Source organism: Hydra vulgaris, chromosome 11 (genome assembly GCF_038396675.1).
Source record: "Hydra vulgaris chromosome 11, alternate assembly HydraT2T_AEP".
Classification (NCBI taxonomy): domain Eukaryota; kingdom Metazoa; phylum Cnidaria; class Hydrozoa; order Anthoathecata; family Hydridae; genus Hydra; species Hydra vulgaris.
In genome coordinates, this window is record NC_088930.1 from 14,365,081 (window position 1) to 14,389,129 (window position 24,049).

The following is a 24,049-nucleotide window of genomic DNA, read 5'->3' on the forward strand; positions in this document are numbered from 1 at the left end:
GATAAAGTTATTTTCGCTCTGTCCTAATACACAACCCATTGCAAAGTTATCATCTGTTAAGGTTACTTCTCTTTATTGTACTTGCCATTATCTTAATACTGATTCCATTCTCTACCTCTAAAAATCTTTTATTTGTTCCCGTATGGAGTACTGTTGTCATATTTGGGCTAGTTCTTTTAATAATGCACATATACATATACATACATATATATATATAAACACATATATACATATACATACATATATATATATATATATATACATATATATATATATATATATATATATATATATATATATATATATATATATATATATATATATATATATATATATATATATATACACACATACACACACACATGAATCTATATACATACATACATATATATATATATATATATATATATGTATATATATATATATATATATTTATATATACATAATCTATATATATATATATATATATATATATATATATATATATATATATATATATATATATATATATATATATATATATATATATATATATATATATATATATATATATATATATACACATATATATATATATATATATATATATATATATATATATATATATATATATATATATATATATATATATATATATACACATATATATATACACACACACATGAATCTATACAGATTTGAAAATATTCACCGAGAAATTGAGTCCAAATAAGTTACTGAATCACTTTGTATTCTATGTATTTCATTTAAAACTTCTTCCTACAAAAAATTTTTTTAAACTATATTTTTTGAAACATGAAAAAACTATATATTTTGAAACATAAAAATAAAAAAATAACAACTATAATGATTTTGATAAGAAACTTAAGACAAATAAATACAATATAAACAAAACATATATAATATAAATAAAAATTAAATCTATCAACCTGTATAGAAACTCCAAAATTGTTCCCATCTTCGATCTTTGGTATTAACAATTGAATCCACATTTGCATCTAAAAATTAAATCTTATTATTTTAATAATGGAAACAGTTAATAATATATAACAATAATCAATAAAAAAAATCTCTGCTTATATTTGATTTCTTTCAATTTACACTTGATTATAATTTGTTTTAATATATTTTATGATATAAAATAAAACAGGGTAGAATGAAATAGAAGATATAATGAAACAAAGGATATATTAAAAAGAGAATATAAAATAAAAGATATATTGAAATTAAGGATATAATTAAATATAGAATACAATGAAATAAAATTTACCACTACCATGCGGTAGTGGTGAAGTGGTAAATCTTTCGCTTCATAAGCGAGAGGTTCCGAGTTCGATCCCCACCACGTCCCTGGTAGTACCGCGCTCAACTTATTTCTCCGCGCAGCGGCCTTGTCAAGGTTTGTGTTTCGGAGTTGTAGAGTTGAGAGAGGGTTAAAACTACTATTAAGTAGCTTTTATTAATTATGTCATAAGAGTAATAAGTTAAGAATCAGAGCTGTTGGCAAATCAGAGCAACTTCTTGCACCCAAGAAATAGAAGCAATGTATACACAAAGCAATCACATTGCAAGCGTTATGCTAAACAACCATTGAAATTGGCAATAAAATTCAAAAACTGCATCAATGGCTCCTGATAACACTGGTCAGCAATGAATTTGCACCAGCTTTAATTTTAGGCTTACTAGATGTATTTATTCACGCTGATTCAAAATCTGTGTTTAGTTTTTCTCCAGCACGTCTGAATCTTGAGATAATGTATGTGTGTTTTTTGCACTAATATATAGTTTCAGTGTGAAATAAACTAATGTTTCTTTATTTTCAGGGTAATTATTTCAATAAAATTAACTTATATAATTGCCATACATTTGTGGGCAATTTACATTGTCAGGGCAGCGAAAGAAAATCACTCCAGAAATCTCGAAAATTTACAAGCTGTATTTCGGTTGTCCTTTGGGAGAACAAGATAAAACTTGGACACCACATGTGGCTTGTTATAGTTGTTGCAACTTATTACGAGATTGAATCAACAAACGAAGGTCTTCTTTTCGATTTGCTATACCAATGATACTGCTGGATTTTTGTCAAAAAATAAGCATCAAATTGTGTACCCGAACTTGGATTCGGCCATGAGGCCTGTTCCTCATGACAGTACCCTGCTCATTCCAGTACCACCAGCTGATGGATTAGACTCTGTTGAAGACGAATGTGTTGTTGATGTTGAACGCCAAGATGCGGCTGATGTTGACTTTGATCCAGATATTGACGGCAAAGAGCCCAAAGTTTTCACACAAGGTGAACTGAATGATTTGTTTAGAGACTTGTCCCTTTCAAAGAAAAAAGCTGAACTTTTGACGTCAAGACTGAAAGAAATGAATCTTTTAGCAGTTGGTGTCAAAGTATCCCACTTTCGAAAGCGCAACAACGATTTATCTAGGTTTTTCACCATTGATGGACCCTTATGCTACTGCAATAATGTCAATGGTCTTTTCAAAAATTTATCCCAATCGCCTCGTGATTGGCGCCTCTTCATTGATTCATCCAAGAGGAGTTTGAAGGCCGTGTTGTTGCATATTGGCAATCAGAAGCCATATATTCTAATCGCTCATTCCGTACACTTGAATGAAACTCACGAAAATATGAAAATATTACTAGACGCTATTGATTACAAAACTCATCAGTGGAACATTTGTGATGATTTGAAAGTGATTGGTATGTTAATGGGTATGCAAACAGGGTTTACCAAGTTCTGCTGCTTTCTTTGTTTTTGGGATAGTCGTGCTGTGAATGAACATTACATAAAACGTGATTGTATGTTGAGAACTGAATACGAACCCGGTGTAAGCAGCATTCACCATATTCCACTGGTTGATCCAGACAAAATATTTTTGCCACCGCTTCACATCAAGCTTGGTTTGGTGAAAAACTTTGTAAAAGCTTTTTTTCTAGGTAAAACTGAATCAGCGGGTTTTCAATACTTGGTTGAAAAATTTCACAAAATTAGTGCAGTTAAACTCAAAGAAAGCATTTTTGTCGGACCCCAGATTCGAGAGGTTTTGAAAGACCATGGATTAGAAGAGTCACTTCTAACGAAAAAGAAGCGTGAAAAGCGTTTGTATGGGTTTGTAAGAACTTCTTGGGGAATCACAAATCGTGTGAATATGAAAATTGTATTCAAAAGCTACTCGATTCGTTCCAAAAAGTGGGCTGTCGTATGTCATTGAAAATGTATTTTCTGCATTTGCATTTGGGATTTTTTCCTGAAAATTTGGGCGCTGTGAGTGATGAACAAGGTAACTGATTCCACCAAGATATTCAAATGGAAATGCGTTACCAAGGATTCTGGAATGAAAGCATGTTAGCTGACTACTGTTGGATGCTTTATCGTGATGAACCAGAAAAAGTTTACAAAAGGAAGTCATATTCACAGAGATTTTAAGTGATTTATATGCTTTAGTCAACAGTCTTTAAACTATAAAATGTGTATAAATGTTTACAAATAAACCTAGTCACAGAGACTTTGACTTATTTGTATAGAAACATAAGTGGTGCTTGAAATATTGAATGTTTATCAATGTTTATGTATGGGGATAAAGTACAGAATGTCCAAAAATTAAAATTCCAAATTTCTCAAGAACTAGAGGTGCTGGAAGAAAACTGAAAGCAGATTTGAAATCAACGCAAAAAAACTGGTTTAGAAAAAGCTATTTAGATTCATGGTGCATTCAAAAAGTATTTTTTGTTGACCAGTGTAATTCTCTTGTGCCATACATTATTTTTAAATAAAAAAAAAGTCAGATATATGATTTGTTTTTTTGTTATGATTGATATATGATTTGTTTTTTTAAAAGATGTTATTTACTTTTTATATGATGCATATTAACTTTTCTTAAAAATTATTTTTCAAAAAAGGCACTTAAAAATTATTTTTCAAAAAAATAATTTTTAAGTGCCTGCAATTAACAGGCTTTTAAAGAGAGCAATTTTTAAACAATGTCCTTTTTGTTTGTCTTTTGTGTGTGTGTGTGTGTGTGTGTGTGTGTGTGTGTGTGTGTGTGTGTGTGTGTGTGTGTGTGTGTGTGTGTGTGTGTGTATGTGTTTATATCCTCATTTTTTCTTTTATGGATTGGCTTATAATTACAGATTCTGATTCTATTAAGCACTTTAGTGTATTTTTCTAAAAATGCTTTTACTATTTCAGTAGAGACCAGGTCACGAACACATCAAACTGATGACGTTCTTTATTTTACACATATTTAAACTTTAAGCAAATAAAGTTACAAAGTTTTTAAAGTCTTTAAGTAATTTTCTTCAAGCTACTTACATTAAATTCAAATTAGTGTAACTTATTTTAGTGAATCAATGAAAACACATTTTAAAATTATTTATGCATTCATTCTTTGATTTTTACTAGTTTTGCTTAAAGGCTACTTGAAAAAAATTACTTGAAATTACATTAAATATATCTTAAATTAGTAAACTAAAAATTTATGGAAAAAATTTTCCAAAAAAAAAGTCCAAAAAGCACCAAAAGAATTATTTAACTTAAAAATCTAAAACTAAAAAAAAAATACTTTTGTTTATTTTTAAAGCTATTCTGCCCCACTGTGCATTATAGTCACAGTTTAAAGCAAGTTTTTTTTTCTATTCAAAATGCATTTCAAAATCACATTTTTTTCATTAGAAAATGCAAATATTTAGTGCACGGAAACTTTCGGCTTCGGCCGAAACCGAAACCGAAATTTCTGCTTCAATAATATTTTTACTTTTCCTGTTTCAGCCGAAATTTCGGTTCAAACCGCAACCGAAATTAGCCGAAACTTTTTAAGATTTTTTTTTAAGTTTTAATTTAGAGTGGGATTATGATGGTTTCTTAATTGTAATCGTTTGATAGTAAATCAATTTTTAATTATAACAATTGTAAAAATTTTAATTGAAATCACGTTACATAATAGTTTTAAATTACTATTCTCAAAATCATTCTTAAAATGAATTAAGATTTAAGTAAAGCAACCCAAACCAATAGTTTCATCAAAAGTTTCTCAGTACTAATTTTTATAATGGAAAATAATCGATAAAAAACTGGTTTATGGAATCATTTTACCGTGACAGGTAGTGATTTCAAACACGGAACTTGCAATATCTGCAATTTGAAAGTATCTCGTGAATCGCACAATCCAAAACTTCAATCACTTAGCGGACTTTCATCACATTTAAGAAGTGGTTTACTCTAAAAAATCTCTTAACTGAAAAAGCAATACAACTACCGGCAGTCCTATAAATCTCAAAAATTGATTCAAACTTCAAAGAAGGTCTGAAGTTTCTTGTGCGACCGTGGCGCAGTGGTTAGAGCGCTTGCCTTTTAAGCAGGAGATCCAGGCTCAAAACGAGCTTCGCATATATTTTTGCATCACGGTAATGAAGGAGGCGTGAACTTCCTGGTTAAATGCACTTCCGCGGTGCTCCGTGACAAGACCTATAGGTCTTCTTGGGGCACCTAAATAACAACAACAACAAAAAGTTTCATAGATTTATATTAGAAAACAACATTAAAAGCAAAGTTTGGTTTGGCAAAAGTAGCAAAGAGATTCCTTAGACCTCCACCAACATCTGTCGAAGTTAAAAGGTTGTTTTTAACTGCTGGAGAAATTCTTTCAAATGAAAGAAACAGACTTTTGCCAGAAAACATGAAAAAATATTTATTTCGCAGAGAAAATACTTCAATTATTACCTTTAATTATTGAAATGTCTTGACATATTAGAGTTTTTATCAAACTATGTTACATGGTGATTGGCTAGATATATGTAAAATAGTTTTTTTTTGCTTTAATTCGGTGATCATGAAAGGTTCAGGGATTTTAAACATTCATTTTCAAATTTCGGCCGAAATTTCGATTTCGGTTTCGACTACGGCTTCACTGAACCGAAATTTCGGTACTTTCGGTTTCGGCTGAAATTTCGGTTTCGGTCGATCACTACAAATATTAAAGATCAATAATCTGTAAACTTTTGTTTAAGGGTTATTAGACCCTTAAACTTTTGTTTGTCATAGTTAAATAAACTTTTATTTAAACTTTGTCAAACAAAAGGTTTAACTTAATAATGCAGTCGAAATTTTTTTCTAAAAAAAAGATATTATATTTTAAATTAAATTAATAACTAATTTAAACTAATTAAAGATCAAACAAAAAATTGTATTTATCTGGTTTTTTTCCCATAAATGCACGAGTTATTATTTTTCTGACTTATGCATTTTACAACTTTTTATGTCTTTTGTCAATCATTTCTGTTAATCTTCTATCAATCATTTCTATTAATCATTTCTGTTAATCTTCTGTCAATCATTTCTGTTAATCTTCTATCAATCATTTCTATAAATCATTTCTGCTTATCTTCTGTCAATCATTTATGTTAATCTTCTGTCAATCTTCTGTCATTCATTTTTATTGATCTTCTGTCATTCATTTCTGTTGATCTTTAACTAATCTTCTGTCAATTTAACATGCTTATTAAATCTCTTTTTAGCTATTTGCAAATAAAAATTTTCCCTTTTTTTCCCGATTTATAAAATTAAAAAAAAAATTAAAATTACAATGAAATTCAATATTTTCAAAAAACAATTGTGAATCAGCGTGTTCATTTTTAAATTGCACATGTTGCCATCTAGTAAGAAGTAGCAAAACTTAAGCATTACTTAAAATCAAAAAAAAGATAAAACAGGGTTTGATTTTTGAATTGAAGTTTGTTTTGCTAAATGGCAACATTGGGAAAGAAAGGGTTAAAGCACTATATTGGTAACCATGTATATATAACTATAAATAAATATATATAACTAACAGGATAGTAACACATAGCTTACACATAATTAACATCACAAGTTGATAACAACATTTATTTGTGATAAAAAAAATAAATTTAATTTAATAACGGAAGATTTATACTTCCTTCATTTATTTATTTATTGCGGTAGTGGTGTAGTGGTAAAGCGCTTGCTTCATAAGCGAGAGGTTCCGAGTTCGATCCCCACCACGTCCCTGGTAGTACCGCGCTCAACTTGTTTCTCCGCGCAGCGGCCTTGTTCGTCAAGGTTCGTGTTTCGGAGCTATAGAGTTAAGAGAGGGTTATTAACCACTAATAAGTAGCCTCCTCATCTGTAGTGGCCTTCTCAGCCTTGAGGAGGTGAATAAAAAAAAAAAAAAAAAATTTAATGATCCAAAAATTAAAGTAAGTGCATTAGTTTTGGTTTTAGTGCATTACTAAAAATATTTGGGATTCAGCAGTATGACAAACAGCTTGTCTTTTGACAAGTAGTCTATCTGATTTTTAAGTTATAAAATATAAAAAAAAATTATTAAATTACATAATTTGAGCCCCTGAGATGCATAGTGGTATAAGTCACTCATATCTAGTTTTGAGAAGTCTGACTAATATTACTATGGCTGTGAACAAAAACAGCTGTTTAGTGAGGAGCATAACAAAAAACAGTTCTAGCATCATTATCGATATCATTAGACTTATCCCACTCTGCCATGTAATAGAATAAACAAAATGCTAACCATTGGTAGCAATAACTCAAAATATTGAAAAAAGTGACTTATACCACTCATAACTATGCATCTCATGGGCTTATATAGCATAATAAACTTTGGAATGAAAAAAAAGACAATGGTTCTTTTTTTTATAGGGAAGTTAACAATTTCTTGTAAAAAAATATACTTTAAACCGATTTTCAAGGAACCTTTTAAAAAAAATTTTGTTTTTGCTACCTTTTCGCATATTTCCACCATATCTTGGACTTCTGGTTTTATTATATTGATCAACTTTAACAGCCTCTAAGGTATAAATAATTTTTAGTTTTAGCTATTTTTACTTTTTAAATAAGTATTTTTTTAAATATTTTACTTAAAAAAGCAGCAATTCAGCTACCATTTAATACTGAAATTTGATTCAAAATAACTATATATACTAATTAAATAAAATCAATAGTCTGTAAAAATGTAAACTGGTTTAAACATATGCACAGTTCCTATAAACTACTTTAATATTTCAGAAATTGAGTCATTTAGAATTCTTTAAAACCATCAATAAAGGTTCTTTTTACGAATCTACAAATATGACTTTAGAATCTTTTGCAAAGGTTCTTTGAAAGCTTAAAATAGATTAATCTTCAAAAAGATTCTTTGAATTTTTTAGGAATTCTTGATATGAAAAAAAGTCATAACCTTATGTATGTATATATACATTATGTATGTGTGCTTACATACATAGATTATGTATGTGTATAATGAAAAATCTTAAATTAAAAGTATATACCTTGTTGCAAGGAAAACTTTTTGCAGCATGGGGCAGAGCTGGAAAAAACAAAAACAAATTGTTACAAGCACAAGAAAAAATAATTAAAAAATAATTATAATTTCTATAAATATTTAAAAAAAGATGGTAGCAAAGAATTAAAAAAAAATGATTTGATACATAATACTTAAGTGAAAACTTAGTATAAAATTATAAAAGCTTTTTGAACTTACTATCTTGATCTTCATCGTCAATTTTTCTTTTTTTTGAGTTCTAAACAAATGTCACAGTTGAAAGCATGTATTTGTAATCAAAAATCTATTATCATATAAATTACTATCATAAAATTAAAAAGATAAAAAACCCTGATATATATAAAAAATATAAATCAAAATTTTTTTTTTCAAAAGTTTAGCACTTATGATTTAACACTTGTGTAGTTAGGGTAACCTTCCCCTTTCATACATCAACCCGTTTTGCAGAACAAGACAGATTATATTTATTCTATTACTAAAATAATAAAATTGAGGGTTATTTATCTGAATTACTTTTTCCTAAAGTCAGCTTCATGCATCACACCACTACACACACACACACACACACACACACACACACACACACACACACACACACACACACACACACACACACACACACACACACACACACACACACACACACACACACACAAAAAAAAGGCATAAATTATATAGAGCTTTCAAAAACAATAATAGCTTTCAATAAAAAAATAATATTACAAAGCATCACCATAATGATACCGTCATTGAAAGAATCATTGTGATTTGAATTTGAATTAAGAGTTTCAAAGTGATCAATATTTTGTTGCACAACATCTTTCACCACTAAAAACTCATCCTAAAAAAAATTTTAAAACTTTAAATATAAAGTTAAATATTACAATTCAATTTTCCATTTTTCAATTTTCTTTTTTTTCTTAAATATTTTAACTTCATTATGAAGCCTCTCCTATAAAGAATAACACTGAAATTAAAAAAAACTGAAAAAAAGTGAAACTTATTAGCATAAAGTTTATAAATTCAAATTTGATTATATAACAACAATAGTTTTTTCCTTGATAATCAAGAGTAAAAAAGAAAAAAAACTCCTACCTTAATCATTTTATCCAGTGCAAAGATTTTATCAGGAATCGAATGTGTAACAAGTTTTTCTGTCTAAAAAAAAATACACTCAGATCTTTTTGGTTGCAAGGAGTTTTGAAACTTGGTTGGTTGTAGTGAGATATTTGTTAATTATTATTTGGTTTGTGAACATTGGTAAAATCATGAAAACATATATCTATAATTATTCTATCATTTTTGTTAAGGATAAAGATTTCCAAAAAAAATACTGAGTCACCTCCATCATTATGACATTAAAAAATTAAAAGTATTTATTTATCTAAACTTATCTTCTGATAGGTAAAAATAAGTGAGTGATTTCTTAACAGATGATGTCAAGACAAAAGATAATTTTAAATTAATTGTTGTGCAGATATAAACACATATTATTGCTTATAAAAAAAAAGTGTGTAGCCAATGTTCAAAGAAAGTCTAAATCTAGTGAAAATATTAGAATAAATGTGTAGCCAATGGTCAAAGAAAGTTTAAATTTAGTGAAAATATAATAAGTGTGCAGCCAACCATTTAAGGAAAGTCTAAATCTAATAAAAATACAATAAGTGTGTAGCCAACAATTAAGGAAAGTCTAAATTTAGTGAATATATAAGTGTGTAGCCAGCAATTCTTAACGTTAGAATAATAGGGTTCTATCTCCCTTTTGAAATGTTGAGAGAATTTAACAAAATTTATTAGTCACTTGAATTTTTAAAATTAAAAGTAAAAATTTGTTAAATTTGTTAAATTAAAAGATCAAAATATCAAATTATTAAATTGATTGCTTATAACACACATTTATTATTCATTAAGAAATATAAATTGGTATAAGACCAAATAGTATATTGGAAGATGATAATTATAAGGTTTTATCTCCCAATTTTTATGGTAAAAAAATTAATTTTCTGTTTTTATTTATAACATTTTTGTTTTCAAAATTATATAATTTTAGTATATTAATCTTATTATTATTATTTATATAACATTTAAATACGAATATTTTTATTTTTTCATTGTTAATTTCAACCTTATTTAATAAAGTTGGAATTGACAATTAACTTGTAAACAAGCAATTTTAAATTATAAAATTAATCATGTAAGATTAATTATAAAACATAAATAACATAAAAAACATTTATTTTATCAATATAAACAACACAGTAAAATAGTTAAATAATTAAAAATCAAAAGTTAAATTCTCTCAACATTAAAAAATGGAGATAGAACCCTATTATTTTAACGTCAAGAACTAAAGAACGTTTAAATCTAGTAAAAATATAAGAGTAAATGTGTAGCCAACAATCAAAAAAAGTCTAAATCTGTTTTTATCTTATGCTGAGCTAGATTTTTTTTATAGCCTTAAAAAAACAAATATACCAACATATTTTGTGTAAACATAAAATTTCTAAATATTAAAAAGCCAAAATGACTTTAAAAAAATAACTTCAAATATTTATATATATTTTTCATAGCTTAGCCAATAGAGCAAATTCAACTATATTTTCAATATGTTTTTGGACCATAGCATCCATAGCTTAGCCAATAGAGCAAGTTCAACTATTTTTTCAATATGTTTAAAAGAGAAAGGACATTATCAAAAGAACCAGCCCAAAATACCACTCTATTTAAAGCATAATATGCATTAAAAAGAACCAAGAAAGATAAAGTTGTCACCACACCTATCTGTGCATAGAAACTGAAGTAAAAATACAAGTTATAAACTGTTTAATTATTACTTTAAAACTAGTAAGTAATTATTACTTTAAAACTCCCAGGAGTTTAGAAGATATTTACAATACCCAATATTACATCATAATACAGTTGACTCTCTGTATCTCAAACTCTCAGAGAACCAGGAAAAATGTTCAAGATATCGAGAGGATTTTGGCTCAAATGAGTGCGCAAGGGACTGAAAATAAAGTACAAGATACACAAAAATTCGAGATTGAGTAGTCCAGATATCGAGAGTCAACTGTAGTCAAATTTCAAAGAAAACATATAAAGTTTTTTTAAAGAGATCAGGACTGGACCCCAAAAAAAAAACATTTTTTTGTGAATTTTTTTTAAATTTAACATAAAAGTTGTATTTAATTTAAAAAGCCTTAAATATATTGCGCGCAAGAGTTCAGAAAATTAATTAAAATAGTTACAACAATAGAAGTTGTCTAAATTATCACCGAAAAATAAACTATCACAGATAATAAGATAATTGGGTAGTTAAACTTAGGCAATTTAATTAACAAAATGATGCAGAAAAAAAAGTGACACACACACACACACATATATATATATATAAATTAGAAATACCAACTTTAAATAACTGCACAAACAGATAAATCTTATTATAAAAAATTTAAATTTGAACAGAAACTTACATCAACAACTATCTGTGCTGCATAGTCAGACACCTAGTTATAAAAAAAACAGTTTTTAAAAATATTTAAATACAAGCATAGACATACAACACAAGAGAGCATTTAATAACAAATGTGTTATGTCATGTATTACAAACTGTTGGGTTTCCAAACTAAAAATGAAAACTTTAATTATAAAAGATTAAAATAAATCACACTGTACTAGAAAAATACTCGCGTTAAACATTTCACAGATGAAGAGTACTCAGATTATAAGCAAGTACTGGTTTAGTATTTGTTCAAGTACTAAGCAAGTACTACTAGGTTTAGTCCCAATCACATCCCTGGTAGTACCACACTCAACAAATATCTTGATCAAGCTTTTTATTTAAGAAATATAGGCAAGAGAGTGTATTGTGTGCGTGCATGTATATTTGTGTGTATAAAAAAAAAAAAAAAAAAAAAAAAAAGAGTAGCCTCCTCGACTGTAGTGGCCCCCCTCGGGCCTTGGGGAGTTAAATATTCTAAAATATATATATATATATATATATATATATATATATATATATATATATATATATATATATATATATATATATATATATATATACACACACACACACACAGTAGAATCTCTCTAATTCGAATTTTATGGAGAAAAATAAAAGTTTGAATTAAAGAGATTTTTGAATTATAGAAAGTTGACTTTTTAAATATTATTTTCAAAGTAACGAATAGAAATCAAACAAACAAACAAATAGTAATTCTTAGACCTAATAGCAATATATATTATGTGTTTTAAACTTTAAAATTTGAAAAAAATAATCAGTCATTATAGTCTTTTATGAGCTAGTAAATTCATGTCAAAAAAAACAAATATACCAACATATTTTGTGTAAACATAAAATTTCTAAATGTTAAAAAGCCAAAATGACTTTAAAAAAATAACTTCAAATATTTATATATATTTTTCATAGCTTAGCCAATAGAGCAAGTTCAACTATATTTTCAATATGTTTTTGGACCATAGCTTGAAAATTTTTGAAGCATAACTCTATCGCAAAATATAAAGCTTTTTATTTTACCAGCAAGCCACTAATTGGTACAATTAGTGGCTCAGATGGTAAATAATTGGTATCAGCTGGTAATAATTGGTATCAGTTCTCATTTGTTTAAACCATTTAAGTACAGCTTTGTTTACTAGGTAATACAAATCAACTTTCACCTGTTTAGTCAAATATTCTTGACAAAACGCGTCAAAGATTTTATCTTCATCCTTTTCCTAGGTGGAAAGAGTGTTTGGTGGAATATCAAAAATTTTTGAAACCTCTTTATTTTTTTTTCCTTTCTTCAATTCCATTAGTCTTTTATTTCTGCTTTAAATAGTTTTCTTTATGTCTCTTTGATGCCATGATTTTTTAACAGTAGAAGATAATTTAGACTAATCGTTTTTTAAAAATTCACAACATTCAAAATTTGAAAAAAGATTTTGACGGTTTAATGAGCTTTTTACGTGTCAGAAATTAAAAAAGTTTGATTTATAGAGAGGATTTTACTGACGGGTCTAAAAAATCCATTTGAATTGTGGAGGTTTTCGAATTATGGAGATTCGAAAAAAAGGTTTTTTAAGCGCATTTCACAGTGACTGTGCATTTAATCAAATTATGGAGGTTTTCAAATTAAGAAGATTCGAATTAGAGAGATTGTACTGTGTGTGTGTGTATATATATATATATATATATATATATATATATATATATATATATATATATATATATATATTATATATATATATATATCAGGGGCTATTCTAGACTATTTTCGACAGTGTCAACTGTATTTGGGCAGAGCCCAAATTGAAATTTAAGGACTTTTTTTTTTTAACGTTTTTCACAACAAATATTGTTTTATTCACAAAAAAGCACTGATTTTTTGCTCAATTTCGCCAGGACAGAATGGGGGGAGGGGGTTCAGCTGCCCAAATTTTTTTCCTATAATAGACCCTGTGTATATATATATATATATATATATATATATATATATATATATATATATATATATATATATATATATATATATATATGTATATATGTATATATGTATATATGTATATATGTATATATGTATATATGTATATATGTATATATGTATATATGTATATATGTATATATATATATATGTATATATATATATATATATATATATATATATATATATATATATATATATATATATATATATATGTATATATGTATATATGTATATATATATATATATATATATATATATATATATATAAATATATATAAATATAATATAAAACACTAAAAAAAATATTAGTAACTACATCATTTCATCATTCCATGATGAGTTTTTTAACTATTGTTAAAAATATTTTTAAATACCGTTCTGTAGTTTATTTTACATGGGTACCTGGGTTAAATTGTTCAATAAAGTAATATATATATATATATATATATATATATATATATATATATATATATATATATATATATATATATATATATATATATATATATATATATATATATATATATATATATATATATATATATATATATATAGAATACAGAAACACATCAAAATTATGACGTTTGAAATGACGTTCATCAAATTTAATAGTGATTTTAAAAATACCAATAATTTTTATAAAAATATAATAAACAAATACAAAAAAATATTGATTTTAATGTGGCATAAATAAACATGTTATTTTAAATATTTATTTTCAAAATTACAAACTTTATAATTTATAACTTAATATTTGAATGCAAGGAAATATATTATTTTAGACATGATTAAGCTAGGCTTTTGAACCTTTAACTAACAAACACTTAATCTCTCACCTTGAATCTAATAACTTACTTTCTGATCATCAATATAGATTTCAATCTTCTCGTTCTACAGCTGATTTGTTAACAGCAATAACCGATAAGTTTTATGGTGCATTAGATAAAGGTGGAGAGATTAAGGCCATTGCTCTTAACATTTCTAAAGCTTTTGATAAAGTTTGGCATGCTGATCTTCTCCATAAGCTTTCTACTTACGGTGTATTTGGTAACATTTTTAAGATTATTAAATCCTTCCTTTCCAATCATAGTATAAAAGTTGTCCTCGGTGGACAGCACCCTTCTTATTCTGTAACTTCAGGGGTTCCTCAAGGTTCTATCCTTGGCCCTATACTCTTTTTAATTTACATTAACGATCTTCCAGATATTCTTACATCTGAGGTAGCATCGTTCGCTGATGATACTACCATTTATTCTTGTCATGATAAGAAACCAACACTCTCTGATTGCTTGGAAGGGGCATTTGAGCTTGAAAAATATCTCACTTCTGTTACAGCACGGGGGTCACTGGCTTGTGAACTTTAATTCAGGTAAAACTCAATTTTTCAGCCAATTGTTATCACAATAATTTAGATCTTCCTATATTTATGAACAGTAATGTACTCGATAAGTCATCTACCCTTCACCTTCTAGGATTAACTCTTATTTCTGATCTTTCTTGGAAGCCATATATCAAATCCGTTGCTAAATTAGCATCTGCCAAGGTTGCATCTCTTTATTGAGCTCGCCACTTTCTTACTCCGGATTCTATTCTTTATCTCTATAAATCTCAATTTCGGCCTTGTATGGAATACTTGCATCCAACCTCCAACCATTATCATAACATTGTAATGTTGCTTCTCTTTCTCTTTTCTACAGTTACTATAATAGGCACTGCTCTAAAGAGGTAGCGCTCTTGTGCCATCTACTAAAATTCATTCTCGTGTTACTCATCATTCAATTAAGTCTCATCTTTTTTCTGTGACTGTCCCTAAGTGCTCCAAAAACTCTTATTCCTCTAGTTTTTTTCCTTGAACATCAGTTCTTTGTAATTCGCTTACTTTATCTTGCTTTCCTGATTCATATATTTTGCAATCCTTTAAGTCAATCTGTATCTTGCTCTACAATCTTCATCTTTTCTCTTCCAGTAACTTCCAACTCCAATTAGTGGTTGCTTGCAGCCTTGTTGGAAGTAAAGAAGTTTAAAAGAAAAAAATGTGTTTTCTTTACAGAAACTGTAGAAAAACAATGAAAAAAAATTGTCCATTTTCTTATTGTATTTTCTTGTTGTTACACAAAATTGGACTATAAGTAAAAATATGAACTATAGTGGCTCCTAGGCGTTGGGGAGGTTAATACAGGGTTCATGGCAGCTTTAGAAATCTATTTTCCCTGAGTTTTCCCTGAGTTTTCCCCTGATTTCAAGTACTTTTTCCCTGAGTTCGAGTGGTGAAAAGTATAAAATTTTCCTTGTTATTGTTAAAGGATATAATACTTTCTCAACTGAATCCATATTCAGCTAATATTTTTATCAGAATTTTAAAGAAATTAGTTACTTCTTCATAATTAATTGATAACAATCTGTTAAAAAAAAAACTCAAAATTTGTATATTGCAAAATAACTTTAATTTATATATAAATCTAAAACACATTCCCTGAGTTTTCCCTGATTTTAAAGATTTTTAAAAAAGTTCCCTGAATTTTCCAGGTATTCCCTGATTTTTTAAAATTTAAAAACCTTTCCCTGGTTTTCCAGATTTTCCCTGAGTGCCATGAACCCTGTAATACATTAAAAAAAAAAAACTTTAAACAGGCTGTATCATTGTAGCTTTAAAAATTTACAACCATCATATATTGCTAATATATATTTTTTTAATTCTTACACTTTCTTAGTTGGCAAACAACCCTGCATATATTATTTATAATATAAATTATGTCAAGTTTATTTAAAAATTAGTTTGTACAGATGCCTAAATATTGTGCTGTCAAACATCTATCAAAAACTGCCTAGAATAGCTTCTTTATATAATTAAAAGTTACATAAGAATTAAATAAAAAATATAAATATATTGAGTTACCTCTTTTGCATTCTTTAGATTTAAATTTCCAAACTAAAAAAGTATTTATTCATTAGCATAACATATATGTTAGAACTGTCTAAAATACAATTTGTTAGGTAGCAACAATTGTTTCTTAAGTTACAAGTTTACTATAATTTTTTTTTCAACCATAAAGAAATACACATAAAGCACATATTCAAATTTAGCATAATTTTTTAATTTAATTTTTTTAAAGTTGCCCAAAAAAAACCTTACGGTCTTATCAAAGAGCACCACCGAAGAGCGTTTGAAAGGAAGTTCATGCCTCATTCCTTACTGATGATACAAAAATTGCCCAGAGATGCCATTGAACCACGGATCTCTAGCTTCTGAGACAAGTGCGCTAACCAGGCTTGGACAGGAATGGCGTGCAATCGCACTCTGTAACTGACCACACTAAACTTTTTTTCTTTACAACTTGACCATGACTATTTTGATGTTTTAACAATTTAAATGCAATAAAAAGTGTTACGTTATAAATATCTTTTAATTGTTGATCTTTTCTAAAGTTTTTAAAGTTTTTATTTTACACAAAGGCTTTAAATAAAACCATAAAATTAATTATAATGATTGTTTACATAAACACATGTGTAAATTAATAAAAAATGTTATATATAAGTTTTTTTATGTAGGCATGTATTTTCTATGATAAATTTAAACGTTTGAAACTATTTTCCCATGTCTTCCAAAAAGTTTTTTAAACCATTATTTTTAGAAATAATTTTTTACTTAAATTTATGAATAAGTTCAAAACCTTTTGTGACTACTAGCTTTTACACATTTTATGTGAATTATGCAAGAATATAAAATAACTTTATTTACTTGCATGCAAGCATGTATTTTGTTGATTAATGGAAAAGTTCTGAAGCCTTTTGTTAATAGCATTTAGCATAATGTTTATATAATTAATTTTTATAATTAAACTTACGATTTTTTTAAATCTTTTAAATGTTATTTTTTTATTTGTTTTAACATTTTATTTGTTGAAATTTTTTTTTTTTATTATTTTCAATTATGATAGGAATGAATGAGTTTAAATCTTTTATAATAATTTTTAAATTCGTTATGCGAAGCGTTTATTAATAAAGTTGTAATGCTCAAATTAAAATTAAATTAAATTGCTTGTTTGCTGTTTATTTTATTTAAATCGCAGGTGCATTTTATTATTTTTTTCTTCCTATTTTTACGAATAAAAAAGTTAAAAACCTTTTTTTTTTTTTACTTATTAGAGCATTAAATTATTAAAAATTACTATTTTAAAAAGACTACGCTATTTTTTTAAACAATTTTTTTTTTTGCAACTTTTTTGAAAAAATAAATGTTTATACAACTTAAAAATATTATATACAACACATTTTAATAAATTTAATAAAATTTGTTCATTTATTAAACAATCATTAGTAGTGTTTTGTTACTTAATTTAAAAGTGTTTTGTGTAACATTAAAAAAACGCTTAAAAAGATAAGTTTTAATAACAATTATTTCATACCTAATTAAAACGTAACAAAAAGTTTCACTTCAGGTTTAAGTTTTTATTTAATTCCTTTATCATAAGGAATTTTTTTTTTGTGTCTTTTTTTGTTAGTTTTTTTTTGATATTTTTCCTACATTCAGCACATTTCTGAATCATCAAAACATATAAACAACTGTGGTCAAGTTGTCAAAAAAAAAAATCATTTGTGTGGTCAGCATTAGGGCTCAATCACACGCCTGTCCAAGCCTTGCTAACCATTGCGCTATGATAGTTCAAAAAATAAAAACCGTTAGTGGTAGGATTCGAACCACAGCACTTTGTTTCAAAAACTCTGCAAGCTAACCACTCGTACAAACAGGTGTGTTATCAAAGTAAAAAACAATAGCATCAAAATAAAAAGCCATTAAATTTTAGATTGAATTACTGACTGCTAGTAAATTTATTATAGAAAAACACAGCATTACCCACAAAAAAAAAATTATCAGATGCTGTGTTATTATTAAAATTATATAAAGCACAAGGAGTATAAAAACCCTCTTTTATATACTTAATAATTTGATAAAACAAGGAACTTTTATAGAGAAATTTAAAAATGCAAGATTTTAAATCTGGAGATAATAATATCTCAATAATATCAATAATATAATTATAAATCTACTTCCATTCTTCCTTGCTTCTTGAAAAACCTGGAACATATTGTGTACAACACACTATAATTATTTTTAAATAAAAATAATGTCTTTTAAAATAAACAGCCTGGGTTTAAAAAGAACACTCTACTGCTCATGCAATTCTTTACTTAATATATTTATAAACAAAGTATTAATACTAATATATTTATAAAGAATTATATATATAACTTATATGAATTAAATGAATCAAGAAAGCAAGATGAAGGGAGCAAATTCCAAAGAACTGATGTTTGAGGAAAAAAACTAAGGAACAAAAACTAGATAAAAAAGAATTTTGCAAGCACTACGGACCACAAGCTGTAGAAGCTGTCTAAGCAGGAAAATACTTTAGATAGAGAAGCTGGAGTGATACAAATGTCAAGCAATGGATCAACCTGTTTGTCGGCTATATCAGGTAGGATGTGATTAGTGAAATCAAGTGATGAGATTGATGAAAAGTTTTTAGCAAACAATTCAGCTTTGTCATTAGGTTAGGTAACAAAACATATTCAGTACTATGGCTACTGGGTCTGAGGCCCTTCCTAAAACCTGTCATTAGGGCTCTTAAAAAAAGCTCCATACATTTGCAAAAGAGCCCCTAAATTTGCAAACGGGCTCTTTTAAAGTTGCTGCACCCCCTCCCCAATTGAAGGTTTTTGTTTTCAATTTGTCTTAGAAATGTTATAACTTTATTTTTACTTTGTTTTAAAAACCCACTCAGTTCTTTGGTCTTGAATTTTCTTTAAGTTAAAATAAAAAGAATAAAACTTGTATTTACTAAATGTTGAATTAATAATCCTTAATTCTGATCAAGTGAAAATTGAGTTCTTTATTAATTTATATTTTAAAAATTTGTTTAAAAATTGTAATCTGGCTAATACTAGGCAGCCCTTAGAATTAGGAAAAATAAGATTGGCAAAAAAATTGCCAACTTAAAACTCTTTTAGGTCGGCACAAAATTTTGAATTAAGGTTCAACAAGTTGACAAACCTGCAAAGACTTAAAATTGAGAGAAAAACAAATGCCAAGTTCAGCGACTTTTTTTTCAAGCACAGACAATGATTTAGTAAAACTAAATCAGGTTAGTAAAGAATAAAATATCAACGTTAACATAAGTTATTTAAAAAAGAACAGTATCTGATATTAATATTAGCTGGGACGGAATGTGTTCTTTATTAATGTTTTTAATTTAGCCCTGATTTTGTAGATGGAATTAGAGCTCCAACAAATATCAGTTTTTTCACCTGAAAAGTGAAAGAAAAAAAAAACTTCAAAAAAGTAACAAAACAACAACAACAAACAAAGAAACATGAAACTGCAGAGAAGAATTTTTTGATTTAATTCAATAACACTGAAATGTATTTTTTCCTATCTTATATTAAAAACTATTATATAATAAAAATGATATTGATAATATTTATAAAAAATAATCATATAGTTAATGTAATTCAGAAATGACTTTTAAGAATGATGTTCTTTAAAACAATTTCAAAAATTTCAAAACCGATTCTTTTATATTCTAATTTGAAATTTTAAAATTATTTTTGAAGCTTTTAATAAAAAGTTAAAAGATAATAAAAATGCAACATAATATAGCCAACATCATAATATTAAAATTGATTAATGTCTAAAGGGTTTATAGGCTTTTCAAAAGAGAACAACTCTATATTATATTCAATATATGTATACTACTATTCTAGGAGCAATAATATACTGATTAAAAGTTTAATTTTATGAAGTAAATGAAGAAAATACTACATTATTTTACAAAATAATAGCTAATACTTCATTTATTTTGATTATGACGAGCACAGTTTTGAAAAATCTCCATTCTCCATCGGAGGTATTTATAAAAAGGTCTATTATCTCATTTGAAATTTAAATAAAGTTGGTTTTGCCATTTTTAATTTAACTATTTTATTTAGAAAATTAAATAACACATTTGTTTTGCCATTTTTTAAAAATATTTTTATTTAGAATTTAAATAAAGCGTTTTGGTATTTTCATAATAATTATCTTATTTAGAACTTAATTAAAACATTTGTTTGGGCATTTTTGTTTAATATATTTAATATTTTACATTTAAAAGTAATCTACTTTATCAAATTAAAATATTGAAATCCCTCAACAGAGAACTTTAATAAACCCAGCGCATCAGCTTTTATAGATTCACAATTATTTTCAGGATGAAAAAAATAAGAACATAAGGAAGCCTTACTTAGATGATTTATTTTTTGTTGTTCAAAATTCATTTAGCTTTTAAAATTAATTTAGCTTTGCAAAACTCAATTTATCTTACAAAATTCAATTAATCTATTAGAATTCAATACACATTTCGAAACTCATTTCATTTTCTGAAACCAATTTATCTAATTGAAAATTATTTTATTCTTTTGAAATTATTTTAACTTTTCAAAACTCATTTTATTTTTGAAAAATTATTTAACTTGACAATTATTTTTTTTTTTCAAAATTAACTTTACTTGAGACGAAAAAAAACGCATCAGAAACCTCAAAAGAAAAAAATTTAGTAGATTAGTGAATTTTTTTAATTTGTAATTTTTTTTGCTAAAGTACATGCATTAAGCATACTTTTTATCTTTAATTTCTCCAAGTTTTTCGTTTTAATCAGTTTTTAATTAAACCTTAAGACTTTAAACAATGGCTTCTATTTACTTTGCAATATATATTGGTATAAAGAAGTTTTAGGATTGCTGCAAAAATAGTAATAGACCATTTTAATCAGGGCCACCTAGGGCTGTCACGCCGCCTGGGACAGCATCCCTGATTGGCGTCCTTACTCATCTAAATTTCCATATATTATAGATGAAGAACTTTTTTTTTTAGGTGCCTTTTTTTCATCTGCTGCCCGGGACAAACTGTCCCTTTTGCCCCCCCCCCCCTCTTAGCAACCCTGATTTAAATATACTTAAAATGCTGCTAAGAAAAAGGAAAGTTATTAATTAAATTTGCTGTTACATAATAACCAATATTAATACTATTAAAAATGTTATTAATAATATTAATAATTGATGTATATATATATATATTATATATATATATATATATATATATATATATATATATATATATATATATATATATATATAAACTAAAAATATGGGAAAGTTCATCTTACCTTGTAATCACTTGATGACATTTTATATGTTTATAACAAATATATTATTATAAAAAATATATTATCTAAATGAAAAATTGACAAACTGCATACATTCTGCTAAGAAATAATTTGAGTCTAAATATATTATTATAAAAAATATATTATCTAAATGTAAAATTGACAAACTGCATACATTCTGCTAAGAAATAATTTGAGTCTAAAATGGATATTTATTTTTCTTAAACATTTTTATTAAATATAAAAATGTAAGATATGTTAGAACTCATTAAAATTGATATCTTTTTACATAATAATAAAAATGCTAGCTAAATATGAATCATTATTACAAGAGCATCTCGTATTTAAAAGTATGTTTCTAACAATATATTTTAAAGATTCTAGATTTATAATTTTGCAGACGTTAAATTTTAATGATTTTTAAATTTTTATATACAGTGGTATAAAAATATCAAAAGCATCTATAAGCTTTATTGATTTCTCAGTTTAAAACATATGTTTATGCTTTTAAAATATAAGTAAAAAAAAAAAGTTACTAGTTACTTTTGGAAAGTACAAATAAAAATGAATTTTAACCAGTTTATTAAGTTTTTCAATTCTAGGGTGTTTCTGCATGATTAGTGTTGCCAGATGTCCGGCTTTTACAAAGGAGAACACAGTAAAAATCTTTAATTTTAAAGCTTCGACACTGTATTCTCCAATATAAAAGCTGGACATCTGACAACCCTATGCATGATTATAACTTATAACTCATTAACAAGTATGCATACAGTATTATTTGGTAGTTACTTTGGCATGTTTTATCCTTATTTTTAAAATTTAAATGACATAATTTAAATTAAATTGGGAAAGTATGTACATAACATTCAGCATTAATTTCCTTTGTTTATTTTTAATTTTATTTCGAATAGATTATATATCATGTGACACATAACACAGGTACACCTTTAAAAGCAATGTCACTGCCCTAGTCCAAGTTAAAGAGATCAAGCAAAAGTCCTACTAAATCTTAGTGAATTTTCTAGGATAAAAATTTTCAAATTAGATTTCAGTCAGTAAGTTGTTTATACCATCCTCAAAGATATTAGTTAAAACTTCGCTAAAATTCTCAACTTTCAATTGAAGAATTGGTCATATCTGCCATAGTATTTTGAAAGTCCAAATAATAATTAAAAAAGACCAGCAAGCAACTGATAAACACATTAGAATAAAAAATCATTAAGTTTTGTAACAATTGTTATCTTATCTAATCAAGCTTTTTTTGATTTGTGATCATATTTTCAATATTAGGCTTCTGCTTAATAAATAAAAGGTTAACCAACATTTAAATGTTGCTTGGAGAAAACCAAGTTGTATAACATTTATTGTACACAATTTATTGGATTGTTGTTCTTTGCTTGTATTTTAATATGCAAACTAGACTTTAAAAAATTTGGTTACTGAGTAAAAACAAATGAGGTTCAAAGTTACAGCAACATTTTAGAATCATATAACCAGAGCTCAGAAAAATGGCCAAGTCAGTGAGAGTCTTTATAAAAATTAAACAAAATATTTAAATATATATATATATATATATATATATATATATATATATATATATATATATATATATATATATATATATATATATATATATATATATATATATATATATATAGCTTCCTGATGATCCAGCAATGGTGAATCTTCAAGTTGAAGATAAAAGTTAGATAAGTGTTTTTTACTAATTAACTATTGCTCTGTTCTTTAAGAACATTGAGCACTCTATTTGTAAAATACACTAACATAATTTATATATATATATATATATATATATATTATATATATATATATATATATATATATATATATATATATATATATATATATATATATATATATATATATATATATATATATATATGGTGATAATCTCAATGTGCAATCTTAATATCGAGTGATAATCTCAATGTGCAAAATGATTATGTTCTAAAAAAGTTTGTTATCATTCATTTTATGTATTCTGTTAATAAAAATAAAAGCAAAATTTGAACCATCTGA

At 26.3% G+C, this 24,049-nt stretch overlaps 1 protein-coding gene across 1 annotated transcript in view; it reads right to left on the reverse strand.

Annotated features, from left to right (window-relative positions):
- Window positions 1-22,106, reverse strand: part of LOC100198502 (proteasome activator complex subunit 3) — a 33,606-nt gene extending 11,500 nt beyond the window's left edge. The window contains exons 1-10 of the mRNA XM_065810202.1: window positions 22,010-22,106; window positions 16,705-16,737; window positions 11,799-11,831; window positions 9,421-9,483; window positions 9,059-9,166; window positions 8,524-8,563; window positions 8,312-8,349; window positions 7,765-7,830; window positions 930-998; window positions 692-759 (exon numbers count right to left, since the gene is read on the reverse strand). Coding sequence (XP_065666274.1) covers window positions 692-759; window positions 930-998; window positions 7,765-7,830; window positions 8,312-8,349; window positions 8,524-8,563; window positions 9,059-9,166; window positions 9,421-9,483; window positions 11,799-11,831; window positions 16,705-16,737; window positions 22,010-22,030 — 539 coding nt within the window. The 5' untranslated portion in view covers window positions 22,031-22,106. The remainder of the gene's footprint in view (window positions 1-691; window positions 760-929; window positions 999-7,764; window positions 7,831-8,311; window positions 8,350-8,523; window positions 8,564-9,058; window positions 9,167-9,420; window positions 9,484-11,798; window positions 11,832-16,704; window positions 16,738-22,009) is intronic.
- Between the last annotated feature and the right edge of the window lie 1,943 nt (window positions 22,107-24,049).